At 53.9% G+C, this 27,644-nt stretch overlaps 5 protein-coding genes across 5 annotated transcripts; all 5 read left to right on the top strand.

The window, feature by feature from the left end:
- Positions 1-223: 223 nt before the first annotated feature.
- C9H19orf84 (chromosome 9 C19orf84 homolog) lies at positions 224-2,278 on the top strand. Its single transcript, XM_031457170.2, has 2 exons — positions 224-299; positions 1,073-2,278. Exons 1-2 carry the CDS (start codon positions 265-267, stop codon positions 1,581-1,583), a joined length of 546 nt encoding a protein of 181 aa, XP_031313030.1. The 5' UTR covers positions 224-264; the 3' UTR covers positions 1,584-2,278.
- Positions 2,279-2,943: 665 nt separating this feature from the next.
- LIM2 (lens intrinsic membrane protein 2) lies at positions 2,944-7,183 on the top strand. Its single transcript, XM_031446779.2, has 4 exons — positions 2,944-3,304; positions 5,199-5,348; positions 6,478-6,612; positions 6,837-7,183. The coding sequence occupies exons 1-4, from the start codon at positions 3,130-3,132 to the stop codon at positions 6,896-6,898; spliced, it is 522 nt and encodes a 173-aa protein (XP_031302639.1). The 5' UTR covers positions 2,944-3,129; the 3' UTR covers positions 6,899-7,183.
- Positions 7,184-11,337: 4,154 nt separating this feature from the next.
- Positions 11,338-12,579, top strand: NKG7 (natural killer cell granule protein 7). Its single transcript, XM_010986872.3, has 4 exons — positions 11,338-11,723; positions 11,800-11,946; positions 12,034-12,168; positions 12,274-12,579. The coding sequence occupies exons 1-4, from the start codon at positions 11,567-11,569 to the stop codon at positions 12,330-12,332; spliced, it is 498 nt and encodes a 165-aa protein (XP_010985174.1). The 5' UTR covers positions 11,338-11,566; the 3' UTR covers positions 12,333-12,579.
- Positions 12,580-14,126: 1,547 nt separating this feature from the next.
- Positions 14,127-15,859, top strand: CLDND2 (claudin domain containing 2). The gene is given in 5 exon segments (XM_010986870.3): positions 14,127-14,513; positions 14,515-14,578; positions 14,919-15,056; positions 15,373-15,495; positions 15,745-15,859. Coding segments are annotated over 5 exon segments (504 nt in total). The 5' UTR covers positions 14,127-14,408; the 3' UTR covers positions 15,819-15,859.
- A 659-nt stretch (positions 15,860-16,518) lies between these two features.
- On the top strand, positions 16,519-27,630 carry ETFB (electron transfer flavoprotein subunit beta). Its single transcript, XM_010986869.3, has 6 exons — positions 16,519-16,639; positions 22,265-22,423; positions 22,578-22,736; positions 24,113-24,175; positions 26,167-26,325; positions 27,417-27,630. Exons 1-6 carry the CDS (start codon positions 16,583-16,585, stop codon positions 27,585-27,587), a joined length of 768 nt encoding a protein of 255 aa, XP_010985171.1. The 5' UTR covers positions 16,519-16,582; the 3' UTR covers positions 27,588-27,630.
- The last annotated feature ends 14 nt before the right edge of the window (positions 27,631-27,644 follow it).

Here is a 27,644-nt window from a genome sequence, read left to right as displayed (position 1 = left end):
GGCCTGCGCTCCCGGGTCTGAGGGAAGGACGGAGCTCAGATGCAGGGCTCCTGGATTTCGGGGAGGTGGGGGCTGCGACCTGAGATACGCAGAGCTGAGGAATCGCAACCGCAAGAACCCAGCCCTGCACGCTTTCCCGAGGCTCAGCGCGGCCCACAAGCCACGCCCCTTCTAACAAGGCCCCGCCCACTTTCTTTTAGACCCCGCCCCACTCTCTGGGCCCTGGAGAAATCCAGTCGAAGGTGCTAGAAAAGACTTGTGAAGATGGAACAACAAAAGGAAGGGACCATGCCAGAGAGGTGAGAGACACAAGGCACTCCCCTTTCCCCAGAAAGAGAAGGGACAGAAAATCGGAGAGAGAGTTGAGCAGACCCAGAGAGTGTCAGAAAAAAAAAGTCTCGGGTTGGGGGTGGGGGGAGGGTATAGCTCCGTGATAGAGCGCGTGCTTAGCATGCACGAGGTCCTGGGTTCGTTCCCCAGTACCTGCATTAAAATATATAAATAAAAACCTAATTCCCCCCCCCAAAAGTTAAATTTTTTTTAAAAATTAATTTTTAAAAGTCTCGGGTATCATCACATAGGAACAGAATCTTAGAGGATCTTGGTGACAGAGTTGAGCTAGAGACTTAGAAATAGAGAGCTGGAAACAGGTATGTGTGGAACAGAGAGAACTTTCAAGAAGGAACCAGGAGAATTGAAGATGCCAGGAACAGCTGTAGGGCTGGAGAAATAATCATTGCCCGCATTTATTGAACACTTCCCAGCCCCAGCCCTTTGACAGGCACCTCTGATACCTCGAAAAGCCATCCTTCGGTATGAAGTGTAAAGGTTGGGAATGGGACCATGGTTTGCCCAGACACACCATGAGGGAGGCAGCCTGGAAGTGGAACCGCCTTCTGTCGGATGCTTAAGTTCTGGCAGCGCTGTTTGCCTGTCTGTCTGTAAAGAGATGGGAAGAGAGAGAGGTCAGAGGTGGACTCAGTACTGAGAGTGGGGAGAAATGGACTCCAGGGAGAAGCACAGAAGACTTGCAGACAGTGAGACCCACTCACCTGTCCTTTTGTCATTCCAGGAACAACCTGTCCCTGCCATCACCTGGGACCGAGTCATGGCCGCCTGCACCTTTTCCAGCCCTGCACCCTTCTCTCCTGGGCACCCCAGATCCAGCCCACCTGGGGCTCCCCGAGAGCCTGGCCTCTGTCACCGTCCCCATCCGTCTGGATGCGCTTTCCTACCTCCTGCACAGCGCCCTCATGGGGGCCTACAGCTATCAACAGTCCTTGCCCTCCTGCCCCTGCACTTCCCCACCGCCGCAAGGCACTGCCAGAAGGCCGTACAGAGGTCGAGGGGGCTGGGAGGTCCGACGCAGGCCAGGCCGGGGCCAGGGACAGCGACGATGGGGACTTGGGAGGGCTGAGCAGGCAGAGAGGGGTTGGATGGAGGGCTCTAGGGCTGGCCCCAAGAATCCACCAGCAACACCGCCGTCATCAACACCACCTGCCCAGGATGGGAAGAAGGAAACTCAAGGTCTGGAGCCTCCCTTGGAGACACCACCTGCAGAAGACTGGGAGGCAGAGTACTAGGGGCCTGAGGGTCCTGTACACCCCTGACTCCGGAAGGGCCCCTTGAGGGTCTCCAGGAGGGTGACCTTAGCCCTGCCAGAGATAACCCAAGAAACATCTTACTCCCATCCCTCTCCCCCCAAAACCACAGCCTCAGAAGTGGGTCCTCTGAGTCAGCTGGTGAAACTCGGACCTGACTTAGGATCCCAAAGCAGCCAAAAACAAAAACAAAAACCCTGGACCTCATACCTGTATTGAAACCTCTTCTCAATCCTGACACCGTCCCCAACTACAGCGACAACCCTCACCTCACTCTCAACACCCAGGGCTCCTCCAGCCCATCCTCAACCCCATTCCTAACCCAGAAGGCATTCCTGCCTGCTCTACTGGTCCCATCCCATCCATGCACGCTCTCAGTACCATGCTTCCCAACACAGTCATTCCTGTCCTGTTCTTATCCCGTCTCCACCCCAGCCTCCCTCCTTCCCAGCTCCCTCATCCTCTTTCCCCATCTACCTCAGGCCAGCCCAGTCCTTATCCTTAGCTTCACCTAAACTCCAGCCCCCCAAACACCCCCTCCCCGGTCTTCAACGCTTGCCAGCCCCACCTGGTCCACAACCTCCTTCCTGTCCCAAGTGTGACATGCCTGGTGACCCCACCTGCAAAGAACCCCATTGGCCCAACCTCTCTAGACACCTGCAGCCCTCACCCCATTTCCTGCCCTGGGGGTGGGGGTGGTGAGGAACCGGCTTGAACAATAAATGGCTGAGCATCCCTATGTCTTGTGTCTGTGTGTGCTTACACAGCTGGGCGGACCTAGTGGGTGCCGTGAGTGAGGCCTGTGAGAGGGGGTGGGAGGGTCGCTGGGAGGGTGACAGAGAGAGGCCAGTGGGGCCAGGGGCTGTGGAGAGGGAGCACCCGGATTCCTGCTTCAGCAAATTCCATCTGGGGCCTCTGCCACCACTGCACTTCTGCCTGCTGGAAGCTGCTGGGCTGTGGGGCCATTGTGCGGGGAGGCTTAAGGGATTTGGGGGACCCGGGAGGCAGAGAGGCCAGTGACCTGGCTAGGCTCAGTCTGCACAGAGGGGCTGAGGCAGACGGAGGGTTCAGGTCAGGCTCTGTCACACAGGTAGGTGCCAGGCACGGGACCTCCTCCCCCAGGACCTAGGCGGCCAGTCCTCCAGCTCCTTCCTCTCCCGGGGACTTGGTGGGGTCCTAGCCCCTAGCTCCCTCCTCATATAGGACCTGGGAGTCCAGGCCCCCGGCCCACTCCTCTCCACAAAGACTTAGCATCCCAGTGCCCAGCCCTTTCTTGGCTTAGGACCTAGGAGTCTAGGCGCCCAACCCCTTTCTCCCCTAGGACCCAAGGGTCTAGATCCTCAGCATCTCCTCTCCCAGACTCAGGAGTCCAGATCACTAGCTCCCTCTGCTCCCCAGACCCAAGGTCCAGGTGACCAGCTTCTTCCTTTCCCTGGGACCTCATGTCCCAGACCCCAGTCCCCTCCTTCCTCAGGACCCTGGACTCCAGCTCCTGACCTCATTTCTCTCTCCTTCCCCACAGATCACCATGTACAGCTTCATGGGTGGTGGCCTTTTCTGTGCCTGGGTGGGGACCATCCTCCTGGTGGTGGCCACAGCGACGGACCACTGGATGCAGTACCGGCTGTCAGGGGCCTTTGCTCACCAGGGCCTGTGGCGGTACTGTCTGGGCAGCAAGTGCTACCTGCAGACGGAGAGCATCGGTGAGGCTCCGGGGCGGGGTCTGGGCTGGAATCAGAGCCTCCTGCAGGGCGGAACCTCACAGCCAGAGGGCAACCTCTTTTGCAAATGTAGAACCCTGTGGCTCAGAGAGGGAAAGGGTGCAGCTCAGGGTCACTCAGCATGAAAGGTGCAGAATTGGGATTTCAGTATTTTTTTCCTAGTACAATTACAGGATGTACTGATTTAGAGGTTGGGTAGAGAGGTGAACATAGAGGTCAGGTTCAGCTGGGGCTGGGGATGTCAGAACAGCATTTTCTAAATATCTGCAATGTATCAAGAGCTCTGTTAGGTACCAGGCAGATACAGAAGTGATACGGACCGTACATTTGCTTAATACTGGATGAGATATTTTTAAATACTTGCTGTGTGCTAAGCCATGTAATATATATGTGCATATGTATATGTGTGTATGTGTGTATGTATATGTGTATATAGGTACATACATGTATATATTACACTATATATTGTAAGGGGGATAAAAAAGTACTTACATTATAAGGCTCTTGCAATCTGTATTATATAATATATAGTATTATAATATATTTTATATCTCTATGTACCTCTTTCTACATAGGTATATATTTATATATATGTACAATTGTCCCTCAGTATCTTCAGAAAATTGTTTCCAGGACCCTCAGTGGATACCAAAACCCCTGGATGCTCAAGTCACACAGTCAGTCCTCCGTTTCCATAGTTCCATATTCTCAGTTCCACATCCGCAGTTCTTCATCTGGGGATTCAACCAACCGCGGATCGTGTAGTATTGTATGTGTTTATTGAAAAAAATCCACATGTAAGTGGACTTGTGCAGTTTAAACCCATACTGTTCAAGGGTCAACTGAATATATGTATATATGGAAAGAGAGATACATAGAGATATACAGTGTGTTACATAATATATTATACAATATACATTATATAATACATTAATAAATTAATAATATATAGTATATCATGTTTTATATTATATGTATCCAATAATAGTGGCGGTAATAATAATAACAATAACTGACATGTATTGTTACTGTGTTTTATGTGCTATTCTAAGTGTTTTGGCTGGATTAACTCCCTTTGGTGCCCCAGCAACACAAAGAGGGTGCTCCCGTTGTGTCTTTGAGTAAGACATGTTACTGGACCTCAGAAAGCCAATTCTCTTGAGGGGGGTTTGGGGGGAGTGGCCAACCCTTGGTGAGCCCTGTGATGTGACAGGCCTGTGGCAGGAGACTTAGCGTACCTCATCTCCCTAAACCTTCCTGTTTGCTGGGGTAAACTGAGGCAGGGAGAAGTGGAAAGACTTGTGGTGGGCCTCCAGCTTCACAAAGCAGTCTGCCTGACTTTACACATCCTTTTCATTTCTGGCTGTCTTTCTTGTCACACTTCTACCATTCCTCCTGCTTCAGACTGGGAACACCCCCAAGAGACATCCCCAAGACCCCCAAGGGTCTTATCTCTGCTGGGGATGGGGAGAGAGCGCGGCAGATGGAGGTCTTCAAGTTCATCTGACAGCTTCTTGACCACAAGACTGAGAACCTCAGTGACATAACTCACCCCGACTGATTCTTGGGTGTTTGTCCAAACAACTGGTTTGACTTGCTCATCAATTGTATAACTGGCATAATTTTTCACCAGTCTTAGAGCAGGAGTCCTGAGCTTGCTTCCCAGGGGCGAAACCCAGCCGAAGACGTATATGTATAGTGTTTTTAAAGTTTCCAAAGTCATTGCCAGTTTTTAAAAAGGAGGGAGTTTGCAGAGGCGAAGGAGGAGCTACGTCTGGGATACACAGAAAGGCAGGGCATCCCTGCCCTCAGAGGTAGCCTCGTTCACCACTGAGGGCGGGGGAGGCATGGCAGTGACCCTGGGGTGCTCCCACAGCATACTGGAATGCCACCCGGGCCTTCATGATCCTGTCCTCCCTGTGTGCCACCTCCGGCATCGTCATGGGCATCATGGCCTTCGCTCAGCAGCCCACCTTCACCCGCCTCTCCCGGCCCTTCTCCGCAGGCATCATGTTTTTCGCTTCCAGTGAGTGTATTGCCCCCTACGCCTACCCCTCTCCCCAGCTCCCTGCCCAGCTCCAACCCCAATCCGTCCTCACCCCCTACACCACTTTCATTCCCTACTTCTCCTCCCTCTCAACTCCACCCGCATCCAAATCCCACCTCCAACCCAACCACAACTTCGTGATTATTTCTAATACTAGTCGTTTCTGACACCAGCGAGGCGTACTGCCATTCAGGTCCGGCACTCACCACCCAGAGCTGGCAGCAGACCCCACAGGTTTAAAGGCATGGTTCCCAACAAGACTGCCCCTACTTCAACTGCAAGTCGGGTCCCCAGCCCACCTGCACTTTTAATCAACTGGCTACAGATTCAGGGGTTCCCAGGACCCACTCAGTTTCCAAAAAATTTGCTAGAGCACCTCACAGAACTCAGGAAAGCATGATGCTTGCAATGACAGTTTTATTATAAAGAATACAACTCAAGACCAGCCAACTAAAGAGATGCACAGGATGAAGCCAGACAGAGTCCTGAACTTGGAGATTCCATGCCCTCTCCCCACAGAATCTGGGCACATCACCCCCCAGCACATCCATACATTCATCAGCCAGGAAGCTCCAGTGAACTTCAGCATTCAGAGTTTCTATTGCAGTTTCATTACAAGGACGTGGTTGATTTAATCATTGGTCATGTGACTGAACTCAATCTCCAGCTCCCCTGTCCTCTCCAGAGTTTAGACTGATACCAGGAGGCTCAAAGCCCTAACCCTCTATTCCCACAGTTGGTCTTCTGGTGATTGTCTCCCATCCTGAGTCATCTTTGCTCATCAACATAAACTCAGGTGTGATCCAAGAGGCTCAAGAACAACAAAAGACACTCCTATTACTCAGAAAATTCCAAAGATTGAGTTTCCCTCCCGGGAGCCAAAGACCAGTCAGGTTCTTTGTGACACAATACAACACTGCCCCATCCCCACCCAGCTCTGCTCCCCATTCATTTTTACTCCCACTTCCAACTCAGCCTCCATCCTTACCCATATCCCTACCCACACCCACCCAACCTGTACCCCCTTCTCAATCTCATTTCCACCCTCATCTCTAAACCCAAATCCACCCCTTTCCCACCCACACCCCCCCCCGCCCTCTCTCTCCAGCCTTTTTTGTCCTGCTGGCCTTGGCCATTTACACTGGAGTCACCGTCAGCTTCCTCGGTCGCCGCTTTGGGGACTGGCGCTTTTCCTGGTCTTACATCCTGGGCTGGGTAGCCCTGCTCATGACCTTCTTTGCAGGTACTGGGTTTGGGGGTGGCAAGGTCAGTGTCTGTGGCAGAGCAGGAAGCACTTAAGAGGGTGAAATACTGGGGAGTCCCCCAGGACTGAGCCAGAAGGCAGACTCTAAGCCCTGTGGACACCAGGGAGAAACGGGATGCTGTGTTGGGGTCTTGGGCTGGGAATGGGGCTGGGAGAACTTGAGGGGGGTGGTGGGTGGTCAACTGGGGTCTCTTCTCATGTAGGAATTTTCTACATGTGTGCCTACCGGATGCATGAATGTCGGCGCCTGTCCACTCCCCGCTGAGCCCAAATGTATGCCCCAACTTCATCTGGAAGTTAAAGTGAGGTCACTGAAGAGGAGGGGGAGGGTCTAGAGGCCTGAAATCCTGATTCCTAGGGGCATGAGGGGGCTCGGTCCCGGACTCTGGGTGGGGGCCCCTGACTCCTGTGTCCCAAGAGGGAAGGAGCAAGAATGGGGCCTGGTGGAGGCAGTTGAGAAGACCCAAAGCCCCACCCACCAGGGAGGTTGTTAGAGAAATGGGTTATCCATTAGAACGACTTTCTGGAGTCTAATAAAACTGATTGAAACTATTGAAGTGTGGTCCCTGAGAGGCTGGGGTGGAGAGAAACAGGGGTGAGTGTGGTAGGTGGGGTGGGGGGTGGTTGCATTATAGTAGCCCAACCCGCCCCGTTTCAGTAGGGATGGGCAGAGAGGTAAACCACACAGTCCCTGCCCTCCTAGGTTCAACTTCCAGGAAACCGATGTGTAGGTCTAGTTCTGGTGTGTGTTTTCTTCCCGTCACCAAGCAGTTAACTCGACTCTGACACTATCTACCTGGAGAAGGGGTCAGATCAGACAAGTTAAAGACTCAGACTGATAAGACTACCCCGCAGCCCCCCCAGTTCAGCCACCAATCACAGGTCCTGTTTGTCACCTGTGCTTCTGACCAACCAGCAACAGGCTGGAGGCTCCCACAACCACCTCCATGGGCTTAATTAATTTGCTAGAGCTGCTCAGAGAACTCAGAGAAACATTTCACCCACTAGATCACCAGCTCAACATAAAAGGATGTAAGTCAGAACAGCCAGATAGAAGGCGTGCATGGAGTGAGGGAAGTGGGGAGGGGTGTGAGCTTCCAAGCTCTCTCCAAGGGGGCCACTCTCCCCCAGAATGCATGTGCACACCAACCCGGAAGCTCTCTGGACCTTTTCCTTTGGGGGGTTTTTATGGAAAACTCGTTACATAGGAGGATTGATTAAATCACCGGCCATCGGTGACTGGACTCAATCTCCAACCTCTCTCTCCTCCCAAGAGCTCAACCAGGTGGGACTGCGAGTTCTAAGTTTCTAATTGTGTGGTTGGTTCCCCTGGCAACCGGCCCCATCCATCAGTTACCTAGGGGCTTTCCAAAAGTCACCTCATTGGCATAACAAAAGACACCTTGACCGCTCTCAGCACTTAGGAAATACCAAGAGTTTTAGGAGATCCAGGCCAGAAATGAGGACAAAGACCCAATATATATTTATTCCAAATCAGAATATCACAGTAAGATAATGGAGTCACTGAAAATGAGACAGGAAGGGAGGGGACAGGGTTACAGACATTCAAGGAATGACACAGCAATTAATACCAAGATGGTGGGAGATTTGACTTCCAGTTGAGCTTCCTTATGTACTCACTGTAATATATTAGTATGGTAAATGGCACTCCCACAGGTGCCATGACAGGTCATAAAAGGTCAAAAAGTGGGTGGTGGTCCAGTTCCTGGGAATCCCCACCCCCTCTCCAAAGTAGTTGGAATAACCCTCCCACTTGTTAGCACGTGAAGTTGCCGAGCTCATAAAAACTAACAGCTTCCACACCTGGTGGCCGCTCTCCTTTCTGACTGAGACGGACAGCACTCTGTCGGTGGCATGTGGATCTACTGTTACTTTAAGCTAAGCACCCAACCCCGTGCCACTTGGCCTTCCTCTTGCTTTCTGAGACAGCCTGCACTCTGTCTCTGGAGTATGTCTCTCTCCGAATAAATCTACTTGTACCCAATGGTGGCTGGCTCTTGAATTCTTAACTGCACGGAGCCAAGTCGGGGGGCACATCCCAGGGACTCAACTGAGACCTGGGACGTAGCTGTCCTCTCACCCAACTTTTTCCTGTATCAAAAACACCTTTGAAAAAAACAACCTACCTGCCCACGCACGCCGTCTCCAGTTGGCTCCCAAGCTCCTGGCCCCTCCCTGGATGGGCTCCTCCAATTAGGGACACTGGAACTCCGACCTGCACCTCCTTCTGCACCTGCCTCTTCACCCGTCATTCATGACCTTGACCTTCTCTTCATCCACTCTTTCATTAGTTCACCCAACAAACTGATGCCAACCGTCATGAGATTTACTAACGCTTATCATTTTTAGCAAGGCTAGTTCCAATAATAAGAATATTTACTACAGCCTATGCTAGTAACTGTTATATTAATAGAGGCTTACTCTCTAGAAATATTTATTGGGGCCTCCTCAAATAACAATAATACTATATTTATAGAGGCTTCTGCTAATAATAATAGGAATGGAGGCCTCCTTGTAATTATAATTTATTGAGGACAATTTAAGTAGAAATATTTACTGAGGTTCATTCGAGTCATTGTATTTATAGGGGCTTACTCTAGCAATAATCATGTTACACTTATTATGCCAGACTCCTATCTCCAACTTCTTACTCAATATTTCCTCTTGAAAAGAAGAGGCATCTCAAATTTCACATGTCTAAAACTGAGTTCCTGATCTCTTTCACCCACCACATCGGCTCCTCCCACAGCCTCCCTCATCTTAGTAAATGGTAAAAGAAAAAAAAAAAAAAACAACTCCATTTTTAGCCAGCTGTTCAAGCCAAAAACATTAGGATCATCCTCCTCCATTGCTTTCTTTCCGTTACATCTTAATGTCTGATTTATCAGCAAAAGGTATTGGCTCTACCTTAAAAATGTGTTCAATATTTGACTCTTTGCTTAACCACAGTTACCCAGTTACCCCTGATCCAAGCTGCCATCAGCTGTCACCTGGCTTATTGCCACAGTCTCCTATCCAGCTCTGCCTCTGCCTTACCCACCCCACCCCCAATCCCCCACCCTTGCAATCCACTCTCTACACAGTATCTAGAGGAATTTTTATTAAAACATAATTCAAATCATGTCCCTCCTCCGCTCTAAGCCCTCTAGAGACTTGGACCTGGAGGTGGGACGCAGATAAAAATGGAGAGGCGGAGGGTAAGGTGGGAGGGGGGTTAGTTTGAGGTAGGAATTATATGGGTTGGGGGAGAAGTATGAAGATAGAAGTGGGTGTGGGACTGGGGCTGGAGCTGGGGTTGGAAATGCCATCTGGTGTGGGGATGGAAATGAAGATAGGGTTCAGTGTCTGGGTGAGGATGAGTTTGGGTTTTTGGGATCAGGTTGAGTTTGGGAATAAGAATGGGGTTAGGTTAGAGGACAGGGATAGGGTTAAATTAGGGGGTGGTGTTGGGGTTAAGGAATGGGCTGTGTTGGGGTTGAGGGTGGGATTGAGTTCAGAATTGGGGTTTGGGAATAAGAGTGGTTAGGTTAGGTTTGGAAATTGAGATGAGGTTGAGTTTGGGGCTGGAGCTGGCGTTAAGGATGGGGTTGAGTCTGGGGTTAGGTTTGGGAATGAGAATGGGATTGGGTTGGAGGAAAGGGATGGGGCTAAGAATGGGACTGGAGCCACAGCCAGGATGGGGCTGGGTTTGGGGTTGAAGTCAAGATGGCAGATGGGCTCTGGGCTATGACTCCTGTCACCACACGCCCACGGCCCCGACTTCCTGAAGTCTGTCTGGCTGCTCCTCACAGGAGCCACATCCACCACCATTTTTGTGATGGTGCTTTAGCTGCTCATGACCTGGATCCTCTTCTGGGAGCCTGTCCTCATAGGTATGTTTTCAGGAGTGGCCAGTTACCCCCTCGGGGAGGATCTGGGTGAGGGATGAGGGCCTGCAATCTAGAGTCTCCAACCAAAGAGGATCCAGCCTATTGGATCTCGCAGGGCCAGTCTCCCGGTGTGGGAGGAGGTCTGGAGCATCCAGCCCTGACACCCTTTACTCCCCATCCCGACTCCCTGACCACAGAAACCCTGATCTTGGTGATAGCCCACCAAGCTGAAGGCCCCGCTTAAAGCAGAGCTATCTGTGAACTCATTTATCAGAGGAGGATGTGGGCACGTCTTCCCCTCCACAAACTCTTAGAGCTGTGATCACTGTTTATCTGCCCTGAGCACAAGCTGCAAGCATGGATCTGGGAGTCTGAGGGCCCCTGCCCTCAAAACCTGGAGTCTAAGCCTCTGACTCCTTCCTCTTTCAGCCCCAGGCATCCTGATCTCTTGCCCCCTCCTTTGGTGGAGACCATAGAGTTGAGACCCCCATCTCCTAGAATGGAAGGTTTCAGAACCCACACACAGAAAAGCATGATGCATCCCCCACTGTCCCCTCTGGCCACACCCCCCCTCCTATTTCAATCACACCCTGGCCTCACCACATCTCACCTCCGGGCCCCCCAAGCCTCTCTCTCACCTCTTCCAGGAAGCCCCCTCTGCCGCCAAGGGCTCCTAGGGCTTCTGTATAGACAGAGAGGCAAGTTCCAACCACCATCCAAACCACTGACGAGGTGACATCTTCAGTGCCCTCCCCCCAACACACACGCTGTGAGGGGAACCTCAGGGAGGTGGGGTGGGGTAGATGCAACCCAGGAAGGGAGGATGTGTGACAAGAGTCAGCTGCTAGGAACTGGGTAAAGCTAAACCAGCCCAGTCTTAAGGCGCTCCGGCCCCCAGGCCACCCCGGCTGCTTGCTGGTTTCTTTCTTGAGCTCAGAGGACCTAGGAGTCCGGGGGCACAGCCTCCTCCTCTCTCAGAGACCCAGAAGTCTGGATTACCAGCCTCTTGATCACCCAGGACCCAGAAACCCCGCGCTCACCCGATGGAGCCCTGTCGGTCCCTGGCCCTGCTGACTGGCTCCCTGGGCCTGATGTCCATCTTGGTTGCTCTGAGCACAAATTTCTGGTTCGTTGCCGAGGGGCCCACCTCTTCATCTCATTCGGGCCTCTGGCCAAAGGGGCTTCAGGACTCAATAGCAGGTAAGGGGGAGCCAACTCTCTCGGGGTGGGGAACAGCCAGGGCTGACAGGCACTCAGAGGTCCTGTGTCTAAGCAGGCTACATCCACGTGACACAGAGCTTCTGCATTCTGGCCACCCTGTGGGGCCTGATCTCTGTGAGCTTCCTGGTGATGTCCTGCATCCCCGCACTGTCTGCCCCTGGACGTGGCCCCCTGGTCTCCACCTTCACAGCCTTTGCCGCAGGTAAGGGCTCTGGGCTGCACCTGGGGCACTGGGACCTGGGGAGTTTCTGCAGGGGGGCTGAGCTGTCTCTCTCGTCTCCGCCCCCAGCCCTCTCCTTGATGGTGGCCATGGTGGTCTATACTATTGAGCGGTGGAACCAGCCTGGACACCCCCAGATCCAGTCCTTCTTCTCCTGGTCCTTCTACCTGGGCTGGGTTTCAACTGTCCTCTTTCTGTGTGCAGGTGACTGCTGCCCTGGGAGTTCGGGGGGAGGGGGGAAGGGGTCCACTGGGGGCTCTGAGGGAGCAGGGCAGGGGCAAGGGCTCTAACTTCTCTCTGCCACCCCAGGTGGCCTGAGTCTGGGTGCTCACTGCGGGGCACACCGGCCCGGCTATGAGAGCGTGTGAACCGTGTGGATGGCTTTGGGGCCCTGCCCTCTGAAGGCACCATCAGGAGCCGCGGGAAGCTCTGGTTCTCCTCCCGGTCCTCACTCCCAGGCTCTGCAGCCTCCTTCCTTTGTGTCTTCGTTCACTCCACAAAAATTTGCTGGGACCCAGTTATTCCGAGGTTAATGCAGCCCCAGCAGAAGCTGACGACACACCAGCTCCACAGTGGGAGACCCTGGGCACCCAGAGAGTGTTCCCACCCAGAGTGGGGGCCGGGGTGGGCTCGGGCTCGGCCCCAGGGCTCTCTCCCCCCTCCCCCTGGCCTTTGTCTCTCCCCTTTGTCTTTTTATCCCTTTTGTTCTCGCCCCTCTCTGCTTTTGTCACCCTTGCCTTCACTCTTAGCCCTCCTTGCTCATTTCATTAATAAATTCACTCCTGCAGTTGGCTTTCCCCGAGTGCATCCTTTCTGAGGGGGCCTCCCACTGGGGGTGCTGTGGTGGGTCCGACCGGACCCTGCCCACCAGGGGCTGCAAGTCTGGTGGGGGCAGGCAGAGCCCAGGGCGGGCACAGCAGGAGGGCTGGCTGTGTCGTGGGGGTGGGGTGGGGTGGGGGGTGGAGGTGAGCTCTCTGAGGAGACAGAGAACTTCTCAAGGGCCAAAGGAAGGTAATGCAGGTAGTGGGACCCTAAGGCAGAGGCGTGGAGAGGGTGGAAGTTCTCAGAGGATGGAGAACAGTGCTTTGCAGCTGAATGGAGAATGTGGAGCTGGTGGAAAATGAGGATGGAGAGACAGGTGGCAGTCAGTGCCTCTAACTCAACAGTTGTCTGTCTCTGTCTCTGTCTCTGTCTCTGGTGGGTGATAGGGAGCTAAGAGAAGAGGGTGAACAGGGGAGGGACAGCATCTTCTCTGAGCACCAGAAAGCTCCCTCTGGGGCACATGGGGGAAGCCAGAGGTGAGAGGAGATCTTGGCCACACAACAGGTGGGACGGAAGACAGGACAAGGCTGGGCTGGAGCCAGGGCATGAGATGGAATGGAGGAAAGGATCCAGAAAGATTCAGGGGGTGGGAGGAACCGGACTCAGGGATCCAAGGGCTTTGTGGAGTGAGGGGCAGGAAGAGAGCAAGGAGAGTGCCCAGGGGGTCTGGTCCAACTAACTGAGTGGGATGATGTGGTCATTTCTGGTTTTGGTGGAAGATGCTGAGATCAACTGGGATATGGTTGCGGGCTAGGGTCTGGGAGAGGGCGGGGAGCATGTGAGGATTTAAGGCTAAGGCTCAGGAGGACACCTGGGCTGGAGATGGCATTTGGGATGCTCTCAGAGCATTGGTGGTCACTGGAGCTGTGGGAGTGTGGAAGCTCCCCCGAAAAGAAGATACAGAATGGAGCCTCCGAGAGAACCCACACTGGGCGGTGGCGGGAGTAGGAGCAGGAGGCTGCAGGGGGGCCTAGGAGGGCACAGTCAAAGAGCTGGGGACAGGAGAACTTGGGGACGGTCAAGGGAAGAGAAGTTTCTAGAAGGACATGGGCTACCCTGTCATCACCTTCAGACGCCCCCAGTCCTGCGGTTTGACTCTGAGCTGTTACTTTGCTAGAAGAGCTGCCCCGTGTGCGTGCGTGTGTGTATGGGTGGGTGGTTATCTCTTTAAACAGCCACGGATTCTGGAATTCCTACTGCCTCACAGAGACCTGGTTTCCCTTCCCCCACCCCTCTGGGCTCTGTCTGAGAAGCCCTGGGAGCTGGAATGGGTCACTTAGGTGAGTGTGTGCAGAGATGAGGGGGGTGGGGGGGTGGGGGAGTGGAGGAGGGGTGTGGCACTGGACAGGCCAAAGGCATGTGAGGGATGGAGGTTTCTGGAAGACAAGGAAACTCCTAAGCAGTGATGCCTGAGGGGAAAGGAGGTCTTGGGTCTGAGAGGGGCCTGTGGGGGATCCCCATAAGTAGGGGCCCGAGGCAGGGTGCTGGGATAGCCATCTGGGATATGGGGGGACATATGGAAGAGGGTTTCAGGGACTTGAAGGAATGGGGCGAGGGGCCTGGGGGTGGGAGAGGTGTTGGCCAATCCTGCATGTGTGGTCCTTGGCAGCATCCTCCCTGGCATGGGGGTGAAGCAGAACCTTCAGAGTGGGGGCATCTTGCTGGGCTTCTTGGCTACCAGCCTCACGATTCTGTCCACCACCACCAACTACTGGTTCCGTTACTCTGGGGGGCCACAGTGGCCTGTGGCAGGAGTGTAACAGTGGCATGTAACCCAACATCCCCGGCCAGAGTGAGGCCCGGCTGCCCCAGTGTCAGACCTCCACTGGACAGACAGCCCCCAGACAGACCGATCACAGCTAGCCCCCTCATCTGACACAACTGCGGGGCACATCCTGCGGCGCCCCCAAATCTACCCTTCCATCTAAGTTCCAGCTACCCCTCCGTGACCAAGGCCACCATGATCTCCCACTTTGGCATCTGCTTCCCTGTTGCAACATTAACGGGCCCTCATGATGTAACTGCCAAGTCCCCATCCAAACCCCTGACTCTGCTGCCAGCCCAGAACTGGCGGGTGGGGTTGGTGGCCAGGGAAGGTGCCAGCGGGGCTGATGCGACCCGCTCTCCCCCAGCCATGCTGGCGGTGACTGGGGCGTTCATGGTGCTAGCGGCGGGCTCCGGCATCGTGGGCTTGGTGATGGGGCTGCGGATTCTGTGCCAAGAGGGCGACCCACGGGGCCAGACCACTAGCGCCATCTTCTTCCTCTGCGGTGAGACGGCAGCGGGCCGCCAGGCATAGGGTGGGCCTGGAGTTTGGAGGGGCAGGGGCCCAGGGGTCGGACTTGAGGCATGGGTATGGGAGCCGGGAGCTGGGGCTGGAGACCGAGAGGATACGGCGGGGATCAGAAGGACAGCTCTGGTGGTGGAGGAGCTAGAGAGGCGGGGCTAGGGGCGGGGCCGGGGAGACGGGGTAGAGCCCGGACGGGGTGGGCTCGAAGGGCGTGGCCTGGGGCGGTGGGCGAGGCCAGGGTGGGGCCTGGGTGCAGCCTCTTGGCCACGCTCACCCGGGGGGTGGGCGGGGCCCAGGCCTGCTGCTGCTGATCGCCTTGACAGGCTGCTATATAGTGAAGAATATGTGGAAAAACGACGTCGTCTTCTCCTGGTCCTATTTTTTGGGGTGGCTGACTTTATCCTTCTCTGTTCTCGCGGGTAATCTGGACAGCGGAAGAGGGTGGAAGAGACGGTCCCGAAGAACACCCCCTCCCTGCAGAGACTCCTAGCCACTTCCCGGAAACTCCACAGTGACTTCCCAGGGACTCCCCAACACATTCCACTCCGGGCTCCCGGGGACCCGGCAGAAAAGCACTTGGAGCCCCAAACTCCAGTCCCTGGGGCCCTCCGGGTCATCCGCCCCGGGACCTACCCTCCTCCACCTGCCCTCCATTCTCCTCCCGCCAGGCTTCTGCTTTCTGCTGGCGGACATGATCGTGCAGAGCACGGATGCCATCAGTGAATTTCCAGTGTGCTTGTAACCGCAGGTGCTTGGCAGAATAAAGGAACGGCTTCCACCGCAGCGGCTCCATGTGACTTTCTGGGGGACCTGAGGACGCAGATACGGGGGTACTTGGAGGCTCAGGGAGGGCGTAAGGACACGAACCTACAGGGAACATTGTAGACATGGGGGGGACACGGGCGTGGTAGAGACTCGGATATAGAGAGGACAAGGGACATGTATTTGGAGGGGACGGGGACATGGGGATAGTGGAATCAGGGGACATGGGCGCATAGAGAGGATATAGGGACACAGACACGGAGGAAAAGTGGAGACAAGGACGGGGGAGGACAGATATGGAGGAACGTAGAGGCGCGATCATAGAGGGGACGAGGAACACGGGCTTGGAGAGAATGAGGTAGGGGGAATGGGACACGGGTTGGGCACTAGGGGAGAGGGTAGACCCGAAGGCATTGGGAAAAGTTTAGGAGGTCTTTTCTGAACTCCTCTCCAGGAACGCGTCCCTCCCTCGCGGGACCTTTCCCCCAGTTCCTGGCCACACCCCCTTCACAATGTCCTTTTTTCCGGGTTCCGCCTCTCTCCCAGGGATCTGCTCCTCATTGGCCCGCATCTACTTGCCCCACCTCTCTCCCCTCCGGCCTCCCGATTGGTCCTTCTGGGCGGGCGGGGCGGGCACCGCGGCTGTTGACTGGCTGGCGGCGCGGAACGCAGGCGCAGAGAAGGATAGGGGGGCGGGGCGACCAGCCCGGGAGGCCGAAGGCGAGGACTCGCCGCCGCAGGAAGATGGCGGAGCTGCGCGCGCTCGTGGCTGTCAAGAGGGTCATCGACTTCGCCGTGAAGGTGACCGGGCCCCCCTCTCCCTCCTCCCTGAGCCCCACTGCCGTGTGCTTCCGGGGTCACGAGCGCACACTGTATGAGGGTCATCTGGGACCTTTGATCTCTGCCACTCTCTTCCCAAACGTGAAAGTCGCACCTAAGGGCAAAGATCAAGAACTGAGAGGTTCTGACGTCTGATCTCATCATTCAAACCCATTCCTTCTGGGGTCATGACCCCGTTACCCTTTCCCCGGTTCTGGACTCACTCTCTTGAGAAATCGGTGCAAGGCGAGTTACCTTCTCTATTTTTTTTACCTGCTGGAGGAGTCATGGTCCCTGTTTAACATACAGAGAAACTGAGGCACAGAGAGGTCACCCATCTGGGAAGGGGCACAGCCAGGATTCCTATCCAGGTCCCTCTGACTCCTTACCCCAACTAAGTGCTTTGCACACAAGCCAGGCTTTCATGCACAAGGCTGCATTGCACATTCAATTGACTGTTCAGCTCTGGAAATGTGGTATGATGGAGGTCCCACTGGGCGCTGTGGGAACCCAGAAGCTATCGCAGCCACAGGGCGAGAGGTGTATCCCGCTAGGAAGGGAGAAGTGCGTTTGCTAGGGACAAAGACAATCTTTTAAGAGGTGTGAGAGGCAACGTCTCCAAGGGCCTGGCTTGTCCCCAGAGAGAAGCTGGTCTGGACAGAGGTGACTCAGACAGTCCCTCAAGCCACTTTGTCTCAATACGTGGCCTAAACTAGACTGAAGGAGTAGTGACTGTCCATCCATGTCTGTCCCCACCCCCCGCCCCCTCCATCAGATTGGGAGCCCGCCTGTGTCTCCAGCACTGCCCAGCACTCTCGCGTGCCTTAGGTCTCGGGTGGGTGAAACCGAGGCCACGAAGTTGGTGCTGCTATTGCTCCTGCCAGCGTCTGAAGTGGAGTCGGGAAGAGGGCCTGGGAACCCGACCCCAGCATGAAAACTTCTCACATGAAACAGCTCACATTTAGTGGGTTCTTACTTGCACTAGGCAGCGTTCTGAGTCCTTGACAGAGGTGAATCCTTTTGGTATCATCTAGATGTTACTAATTCCTCTGGGGTCTCATAGCCTCCCTCTGCCCCAGCCCTGGTCCCTGGCCTGAGATGTCTCGGGTCATAATCGTTTCCCCTCTGCCAGACAGGCTCACATCTGACTCAGCTCTCAGTCCCAGCATCGCCCAGCCCAGGACCTGGCAAGTGGGAGCCCCTGGTGTAGGTGCTGAGTGAGGAAGTGTGAACCTACCCTTGGATCAGCTCCTATCCCTCCCACAGGGCCCCAGGCCTCCCTCCATTGCATCCTGTCTCCCTGGATGTGTCTGTGGATGTCTTTTTCTGAACAAATGAGTGATTCAGACACAGCCAACTACCTAATTACCAGACCAGACTCCCAGCACTTCCCTGGTTCCCCAGTCTCCAGTTCCTCTCCAGTCTATCCCCTCCCGGCCCCTGGGGAGGGGGAATGGCTTCCTGCACCCAGAGCTCCCTAGCACCCTCAGGACAGAGTACCAGTCCCCTCAGCTCAGTGTTTGAGACCCTTCGTGGTCCAGCCCGGGCCCCCTGGCCCTCCATCCCCAGCCCCCTGGCCCTCCATCCCCATTTATGCCTCCACAGCTCCCATCTGCTCACACTTTCCTTACAGACCAGGCTGCCTCTGGCCTTAGACCTTTGCCCCTGCTCTGCCTTCTGCCCGGGTGCCCTTCCAGCTCTGCCCTCCCACCTCTGCTGCTTCTCCCTCCCGTGTCCTACCTAACTCCCACTGACCCCACTGATTGTAACAAAGTTTAGTAATTCACTGGTGTCACCACCTCCAGGAAGCCCCCCCACCCCATCCCCTCAGGCTACTTCGATGTGTCCTTGGGCACGCCTGCAGCCCCCTGGGCTTGCCTCTTAGCCCTTCCCACATTGGATTGAGATGTTCTGTTTGTCCAGATGTCACCCCTGCCCCCAGATGAGCAGAGGTGGATGTTAGGTCTGACCCAACTCTGTGTTCCCAGTATTGCTCCCTCACCTCCTTCCAGGCGTTCCTCAAACTTCATCTTCTCTGTGAAGCCTTTCCTGGTTACCTGCTTAAAATCACAGGGGCCATAGTCTTGTCCCCTTTCTTGCTGTGTTTTTTTCCCCATACTATTATCACTTTGTAATCAGCAGTTTACTTTACTGATTTATTGCTTTAGTGTCTGTCTTTCCTTCTGGAATTCGAGCCCCAACGTGGGGAAAAGAGTCTGTCCGATATAGTCCCTGCTGCCTTAGACAGCAGGCACACTCCTAGAACAGTTTAGAGCACAGACTTGGGTCTGCTTCCTGCTGTGTGATCTTGGGAGAGTTGCTTAACCACTCTGAGCCTCATTTGCTGCTTTTGTACAATGGGGATAATGAAAGTACCTCCTTATAGATTAAATGAGGGTATGTAGGTTAAATGGGTATGAAGATTAAATAAGCTCTTAGAACAGCGCGGGACACGCAGTGAGTGTTGACTGACACTCAGTGTGTATTGCTCTTGTTGGTAGTAAGAGTTATGGATGTTTATTGAGTCAGTTATTCAAAACATAACAATATGGTGCTCAATGTGTATGTCTGTGTTTCTGGGTGTGTGTATGTTTGTGTCTGTCTGTGATTGTGTAAGGATAGCATATGTCGTATGGCAGGGGTGGGCAGGGCAATGGAAGGGGACAGAATAACGGGACAGGACGGGGAGAGTTGGGACACATGCGGTTTGAAGAAGGTGGCCAGGGAAAGTGGCAGGAGGTGAGGGGTCGAGCCAGGAGCACTTCTGGGAGCTCCTGGGTGACATGCTCGGCACAAGTTCTGGTGAAAACACATGGACTCAGTCCTCCTTTCAGTGTGACTGGTCCATGAGGCACAGCCAGACCAGGAGACCCCTGCTCGAATCCCACAGTCCCATCTCAGATCTGTCCTGTCAGTCCCCCAGCCCCAGAGAGGCAGGGGTGGGGAATAGCAAGAGGGTCCCAGTGTCCCCAGCTGGACCATGTTGTCACCCTGGGTCTGTCACACCTTCCGTTTCCCCATCACCACTGTCACAGCTGTCATCTCTTATTTCAGTGACCAACAGTCCTCTCTAACACCCCCAGCTGGCTTCTTTCTTCCGCTCTTGCCAGTTTTCCAGTTTCCTACACCAAGAATCCAGAATGACCTTGTACAAACTTAGGTCAGGTCCTCTCACCTCTTTATTTTTTTTCAAGTTTTTTTGGGGGGGAGGGGAGGTAATTAGTTTTATGTATTTAATTTTATTATTATTTTGTTTGTTTGGGGGGAGATAATTAGGTTTTTTATTTATTTATTTTTTAACGGAGGTACTGGGGATTGAACCCAGAACCACATGCATGCTAAGCACGCGCTCTACCGCTGAGCTACACCCACCACCCTTATTTGTTTAATTTTTTTAAAAGTGGGAGTACTGAGGATTTTACCTAGGACCTCATGCACGCTAAGCATGTGCTCTACCACTTGAGCTATACCTCCCCCTGCCTCCCCCCCAACCCCGACTCCTTTACCTTTCCTTGTGGTTCTGGGATCAAAGCCCAGCTTCCCCGCCTGACCTGCCGGGCCCTCTTGTGTTCGTTCCCTGTTGCTGTTGTAACAGTCACCGCACACTGAGTGGCTCATGACAACATACATTTATTCTCTTATAGTTCTGGAGGTCAGACATCTGCAGTGAGTCTTCTGAGCTTAAGATCAAGGTGTCAGCAGGGCTACATGCCTTCCAGAGGCTCAAGGAGAGAATCAGTTTCCTGTCCTTTTCCAGCTTCTAGAGGCTGCTGGCATCCTTTGGCTCATGGCCCCTTCCTCCATCTTCAAAACCAGCAGCCTACCGTTTTCAGTCTCTCTTTTGGACCTTGACACTAACTGTCACTTCTGTCACATTTGCAAAATCCCTTTTGCCACGTAGGTGCCAGGGATTAGGATGTGGACATCTTAAGGATCTGATATTGTGCCTGTCACAATGTCCAGCCCCTGCCAGCTTCTCTGACAGCACACTGCGTTCCCCTGGCCACACCAGCCTCCTGGGACTCCTCAAACCTCAGGGCCTTTGCACACGCTCCCTATCCCCCCAAACTCCTTACCTCACACTTCACCTACTCAATGCCAGTTCCTCTCTCAGGTACAGCTCAAGTGCCACTGTCTCAGGGAAGCCCTCCTTGATAGCCTCCAACATTAGACTGGGTCAGGCCTCCATCATCCTGTCTCATACCTCCCTGACGTCTCCTTCAGGAATGGTCAGGTGGTACAGCAGGGGGCGTGAGTGCTGGAGGCCTGGGTCACCGCTGACTGGCTGTGTGACCTTAGCACAGGCACCTCAATTCGGAGCCTCAGTTTCTTGGTCTGCCCACAGGGACAAGACACAAGACAGCTCCTCCCTCATGGGGCTGTCTCCAGAAATGATGAGTTAGGATGTATGTGATTGCTTAGAACAGGGCTCCTGCGTGATGCTTCTTCAGTGGCCAATACTGTCATCCCGGTTTGCCACCAAGAAGATTGTAGTGGGTGGAGATGTGGCCCCCCTAGGCTATGAAGTCCCTAATCTGTGGACCCTGTGAATGTTGCCTTATTTGGAAACAGTCTCTGCAGATGTGATTAAGTAAAGGATCTTGAGATGGGGAGGTTACCCTGGATTCCCAGGGTGTTTCCTAAATGCCATGGCAAGAGTCCTTATAAGAGAGAAGCCAAGATTTGACACATACGGAGAAGGTCGCATGAAGATGGAGCAGAGAAAGTTGAGGCAGAAAGGCCGCCACCCCAAGCCCAGAAATGCTAGCGGCTCCTCGGAGCCGTGGGAGCCAAGGAACGGATCCTCCACTGGAGCCCCGGGAGGGACCGCAGCCCTGACAACACCTTGATTTCACAGCGAAACTGCTTGTGGCCTCCTGGCCTCCAGAACTGGGAGACAGCAAGTCACTGAGTTTGCGGCGCTGTGTTCACAGCGGCCGCAGGAAACTGACAGAAGCAGTTAGTTGTTCAGGCCACGCCACCTGCGCCAGAGCTCCCGGGGTCCGCTGGCCTCTCTCCCCTGCGCACGGCGGTGCCCCGGAATCCAGCTCGGGGCCAGGCACACGGTCGGCGCTCAGTGAAGACTCCGCCTGTGAGGAAAGGAACAGGCGAGGTTTGCTTGCCCTTGCCCTTTGCCTGTTAGGCAGAGAGAGGCCTTCTATGCTGGTGTTATTCAAACTAGGGCTTAGCCATGTGTCGTCATGAAATCCACGTGACCTGCTGGCATTAAAAAAAGAAAGAATAGAGAGGGGTGGGTATAGCTCATTGGAAGAGTGAGTGCTTAGTGTGTACGAGGTCCTGGGTTCAATCTCCAGTACCCCCTTTAAAATAAAGGTCACACACACACAAAAAGAATAGAAAAATGTCAGGGTATGATATATAATGGAAGAGTTCACTGAAATTGTTAACTGAAACTTACATGGCAGTGGAATTTATGCTAATAATAAATATACATCGTGTCCCCGGAGCTGTGGGACCCTGGACAAGGCCCTGCCCCTTTCCAGATCCCTGTGGTTCCCCTCCAGCCTGGGCGAGGGTTGGTGTCTCAGCCCCCCACTTCTCGCCCACTCCCCCCTGACCCTGCCCCCTCCCCTCCTGGCTGGGCAGATCCGGGTGAAGCCCGACAGGACAGGTGTGGTCACCGATGGCGTGAAGCACTCCATGAACCCCTTCTGCGAGATTGCCGTGGAAGAGGCTGTGCGGCTCAAGGAGAAGAAGCTGGTGAAGGAAGTCATTGCCGTCAGCTGTGGGCCCGCCCAGTGCCAGGTACCCGGGGTCCTGGGGAGGGGGTGCTGGGACCCCGAGTCCCGGTCTTAGGAAGGAGATCTGGGGGCCCGGACTCCTGGGTCTGAGGGAGGAGGAGGCTGGGGACCAGGCTTCCGGGTTCCCCTGCCACGTCACGCCCCTCCCTGCTCTGCAGGAGACCATCCGCACTGCTCTGGCCATGGGTGCAGACCGAGGCATCCACGTGGAGGTGCCGGCTGCAGAGGCAGACCGCCTGGGTCCCCTGCAGGTGGCCCGGGTCCTGGCCAAGCTGGCAGAGAAGGAGAAGGTGGACCTGGTGCTGCTGGGCAAGCAGGTAGGTGTGCCCCGACCCTGCCCCACGCTCCCCCATGGCTGCCCGGGGGTGGGGAGGGCGTGAGGTCAGACTGCAGGTGGCTCAGGCCCAGGGTGTCCAGACGTCCCAGGCTGAGCAGGGATGGGATCAGCTCCAGGTGCAGAAAGGCCCTGAGGAATGGATTAGAAGGGAAGAGACCGGAGGTGGGGACTTTGGGGAGGAGGTTGGGGGCTAAGAGAATGAGCTGGGGCAGGGACTCGACTGGACACCTGCCAATCGGCCCCTGGTGAGAGGAGGAGACTGATGGGTCTAGGTAGGTCGTTGGGTGTCCTGCCCAAGTCAGATGGGAGAAAACAGAGAGCGATGACAAACAACAAGAGAGATAGAGTACAAATCAGGGAACTGAGGCAGAGGTGCTAACAAAGGGACAGTCTATAAAGGCACAAGACTGGGTGGGGCCTGGGGCTCACACCAGCGTCCCCCCAGGATATGGTGCTGGCAGCATGGCCTATGGAAGACCCTGCATTCACTGGTGGGTCTCAAACTCTATTTCTGCCTTTCCTGGTTGTCAGGGACAGTTCTTAGGGCCAGGGCCTCTAGCTGGAAAGATGCTGGATGAACTGGTCAGGATGCTATTTGCTGTAAGTGGCAGAATTGTGACTCAGGCTGGCTGAAGACAAAAACCAGATTTATTAGGTCATGTAGCAAGCTTCAGGCACAGCTGGATTCAGGTCACACACATGCTCTACTCTGCTTCTCTGTCTTCGTGGTACTCTCTGCATCTCCAGACTCACTCACATCTGACCAGCCTAACAACCCCAGCAGAAAAGACCCTTTTTCCCCAAGGGCTCCAGCAGAGCTCCCAGGGCTGACTCTTCACTGATCTAGCTGGATTCATGTACCCATATCTGAACCAGTCACCAGGGTCTGGCATAAAATGTTCTCATTGGCCCAAATGCCATTCATTCATTCCCCCAGTGTGGTCGGCATCAGGCTTGGCTAGAGGGAAGCTTCTGGAATATTTAGGCACAGGGTAAAGATTTGGCGTCAAGGATGCTGAGTGCCCTCATGTACCCCCTAGAAGAGTGACTGTCTCTGGGCCCATGTGACGAGATGGGATCATTCTAGACCAGGAGTCAGCAAACTGTTCCGCAGCTACCACTGATTTTATAAATAAAGTTTTATTGGAACGCTGCCACATTCGTTTACATAGACACATATTGTCTCTGGCTGAGTATGCATAACAGGGCAAGGGCTGAGGGACTGTGACAGAGACTTTGACATTCATTATCTGGCCCATTCTAGAAAATGTTTGCCAACCTCCGTTCTGGACAGAGGCTGGAATGGTACATCGGAAGCCCCATCATCATACAGTCTCTTCTCTTTCCCCAACTCAGGCCATCGATGATGACTGTAACCAGACGGGGCAGATGACAGCCGGATTTCTGGACTGGCCACAGGTGAGGCTGGAGTGGGGAGCACCTGCTGAGGTCCAGGCCTGGGGCTCAGGACACAGCCACCCCTGTCCCCACCCTTCTGGAGGGAGGCAAGGGTAGAGCAGGACGGCTACTCTGGGAAGGAGGTGCGCACAGCCAGGGCCTTCATGTGCTCTTTCCCATCGCCCCTGCTGCTCCTCAGCCACCAAACTCGTCCCTGCCCCAGGGCCTTTGCACTTGCTGTTCCTGCCACCTGGAACAGGGTTCTCTGGGATTGCCTCAGAACTTTTCACTCCCCTCCAGGTCTCTCCACAGATTATCACCTCTTCAGAGAGGCTTCTATGAAATACTCATGCCCCCACCCCAAATCCAGGCTCCCCAGTCCAGTCCAGTCCAGTAGAAATGCAAGCCACATGGGACATTTACAATTTCCCACAGCCATATTCCAAAAGTAAAAAAGGTGAAATTAATTTTAATCCTATTTTATTTAACTCAGTATCTCTAAAATATCGTTTCAATGTGTAATCAGTAGAAAAGCTATTGAGCTATTTTATGTTCCTTTTTCCTTCTTGCACGAAGTCTTCAACATCCAGTGTGCATTTTATATGTATAGCACACTCAATTCAGATGCTCAATTTCCATCTGAAATTACTTAATTTAGATTCTTGAAACTCACAGTTGAAAAAGTAGATTCATACACCCCAGTTGTTCCAAACATTCTTAAACGTTTCCTAGTCACTGCATCAAGTATCGTTTTGGTTGGTTTTTTGAACAGCTTTATTGAGATAAAATTGACCTGCACAATAAATTGCACACATTTAAAGTGTACAATTTGGTAAGCGTGTTATACACACATGAAACCACCACCACAATCATGATAATGTATCTTGCTTATCAGTTCTTAAATTTAAATTAGTGAAATCAACTTAAAAATTCCGTCCTTCCCTCAATGGAACCAACCACATTTCACGTGCTCAGAAGCCATATGGGGCCAGTGGCCACCGTGTATTTACTTGGTCGCTGGCGGTCTTCTTTGCCAGGAACAGTGCCCCCAAAGCTGGGGCCTTTTCAGTTTTGTTTACAGTGTGTCCTCAGAGCCGGGCTCATGGTACATTCCAGCTAAGACCTGAAAGATTTATTCAGTGATTAATGGAATAGAGAGAACAGGCTGTTTAGACAAAGAGGATGTCGATCATGTGATTCGGGACGGAAGGGCACAGGAGACTTGGCCAGAGGGTGGGCACTGAGTCAAGAAGATGGGGCCTCAGAAGCTGTTTTGAGGATCAAAGTGTAGACGAGGCTCTGTTGTCAGCCCAGCAGAGGGGCCTGGGTGGGAGCTCTTGGGGATAGAATGGTGGGTAGGTGAGACCATGACATGAAGCCTAGAATCAGACCGCCAGGTTTCAGATCTGCCAGCTCTCACGGCAGTGGGCATGTTTTTGAGCCTCTCTCTGCCTCAGTTTTCCTCATCTGTACAGTGGGGATAATAGCATTGACCTCATAGAGTTCCTATGTGGATCTGATGACTTACTACATTTCAGTTGCTTTGAACAGTGCCCAGTACTCAGTAAGTGTTCGTTGTCATTAAGGAAGGGAGATCTAACCGGCAGGTTTGGGACATCAGGACCTACATACATCCTGGGTCCCAGTAAAGACACCCTCCCTTGGATTTTAAAGATCTTTTTCTATGGTTTCCTACCATTAAAAAAAAAAAAAATTGGGGGGTGTGGGTGGGGGCAGGTAATTAGGTTTTTATTTATTTATGTTTAATGAAGGTACTGGAGATTGAGCCCAGGACCTCATGCATGCTAAGCATTCACCTTACCACCGAGCTAGACCCTCCCCCACCCCCGGCTTCCTCCCATGCTTGAGCTTGTCTGAAGGTCACCTTGGGGGCACTCCCCCGCCTGTGTTCTCATTCATTGGCTCCTCCGCGCCTGCGTTCAGGACTGACTTCTCTGTGCCTGTCCTGAGTTAACCTCTCCCGTGCTCCCCCCAACGCTGTTCCTCCCCAGGGCACGTTTGCCTCCCAGGTGACGCTGGAAGGGGACAAGGTAAAAGTGGAGCGGGAAATCGACGGGGGCCTGGAGACCCTGCGCCTGAAGCTGCCGGCCGTGGTGACTGCTGACCTGCGACTCAATGAGCCCCGCTATGCCACGTTGCCCAACATCATGGTGAGTGCTTGGCAGACGGGCCGCCGAGGGCCTGGGAATGGCAAGGGCTGCAGGCCCAGGGCTCCCAGGTGGTCAGGTGGGAGGAAAGAGGACCCACACCATGTCTCCTCCAAAGGAAGGGCTCTCCTGGTCAGTTTGGCTAACTGAGGGGGTCCCACTGGGCCGTTTCTGCCAATAGTGAGAGTTCATGGGGGCTGTTTTGGCTCACAGAGAGGGTTGCTGATTACCTCAGCCAATAGAAAGGCTTCACTGGCTAATAGGCCTAGGACCAGGACTCCCCCATCATTCCTACCAATGGGAAAAGTTCACTGTGTAATCTTAGCTGAATAAGGAGGATTCATTAGATCATCTTGGTTCATCAGGGAGGATTTCCCTGGTAATCCTAACCAACAGGAAGGAGTCATTTAGGCCATGATGGCTAACTAGGAGGAATTCATGGGGTCTCTTGGCTAACAGGAAGAGTTCACTGTTCATCCTGGCTCATAGGATGGGTTCACTGGGTCATCTCAGCCAATAGGGAGGGTTTAGTGTGTCATCTTAGCCAATAGGATGAGTTCAGTGAATCATCTCAGCCAACAAGGAGAGTCCATTGAGTCATCTCAGCCAGTAGGGAGGGCTCAGTATATCATTTCACCCAACAAGGGGGATTCATTGAGTCATCTCGGCCAATAGGGAGATTTTGGTGTGTCATACCAGCCAACAGGGAGGGTTCAGTAGGTCATCGCATCTAGTAGGGAGGGTTCAATGAGTCATCTCAGCTAATAGGGAGAGTACAATTGGTCATCTTGGCCAAAAGTCCATTGAGATTATTGCCAGAGGATGAAGTTGCTGGCCAGTGAAGGGCTTCCCAAGGCGGCTGTCTAAAGGAGGACTCTCGCAGTAGGAGGGCTTCCCAGGGAATCCCAGCCAGCGGGAATCATCGGCACTGGATGTAGCCCTGTAAGAGGTCACATGTGCTCTGGCCAGTGGGCAGATCCAGAAGGGTTCAGCCAGTGGGAGTGGTTGTGCATTTGTGGCCCCTGTGGAAGGAGGCTGCTGGCGGGTAGCCAGAGGCTCTGGCAGCCCTGGGAACCATGGCTTCCTGTGTGCAGAAAGCCAAGAAGAAGAAAATTGAGGTGATCAAGGCCGGGGACCTGGGCGTGGACCTGACCTCCAAGCTTTCCGTGCTTAGCGTGGAAGACCCACCCCAGCGCACAGCCGGCGTCAAGGTGGAGACTACAGAGGACCTGGTGGCCAAGCTGAGGGAGACTGGGTGCATTTGAGCCCCTTCCCTGAAACTCAGCAATAAAACCATGACTCTTCCAACGTCTGTCTCTGTT

This window comes from Camelus dromedarius, chromosome 9, assembly GCF_036321535.1.
Source record: "Camelus dromedarius isolate mCamDro1 chromosome 9, mCamDro1.pat, whole genome shotgun sequence".
NCBI lineage: Eukaryota > Metazoa > Chordata > Mammalia > Artiodactyla > Camelidae > Camelus > Camelus dromedarius.
This window is presented reverse-complemented; position numbering and strand designations above follow the sequence as displayed.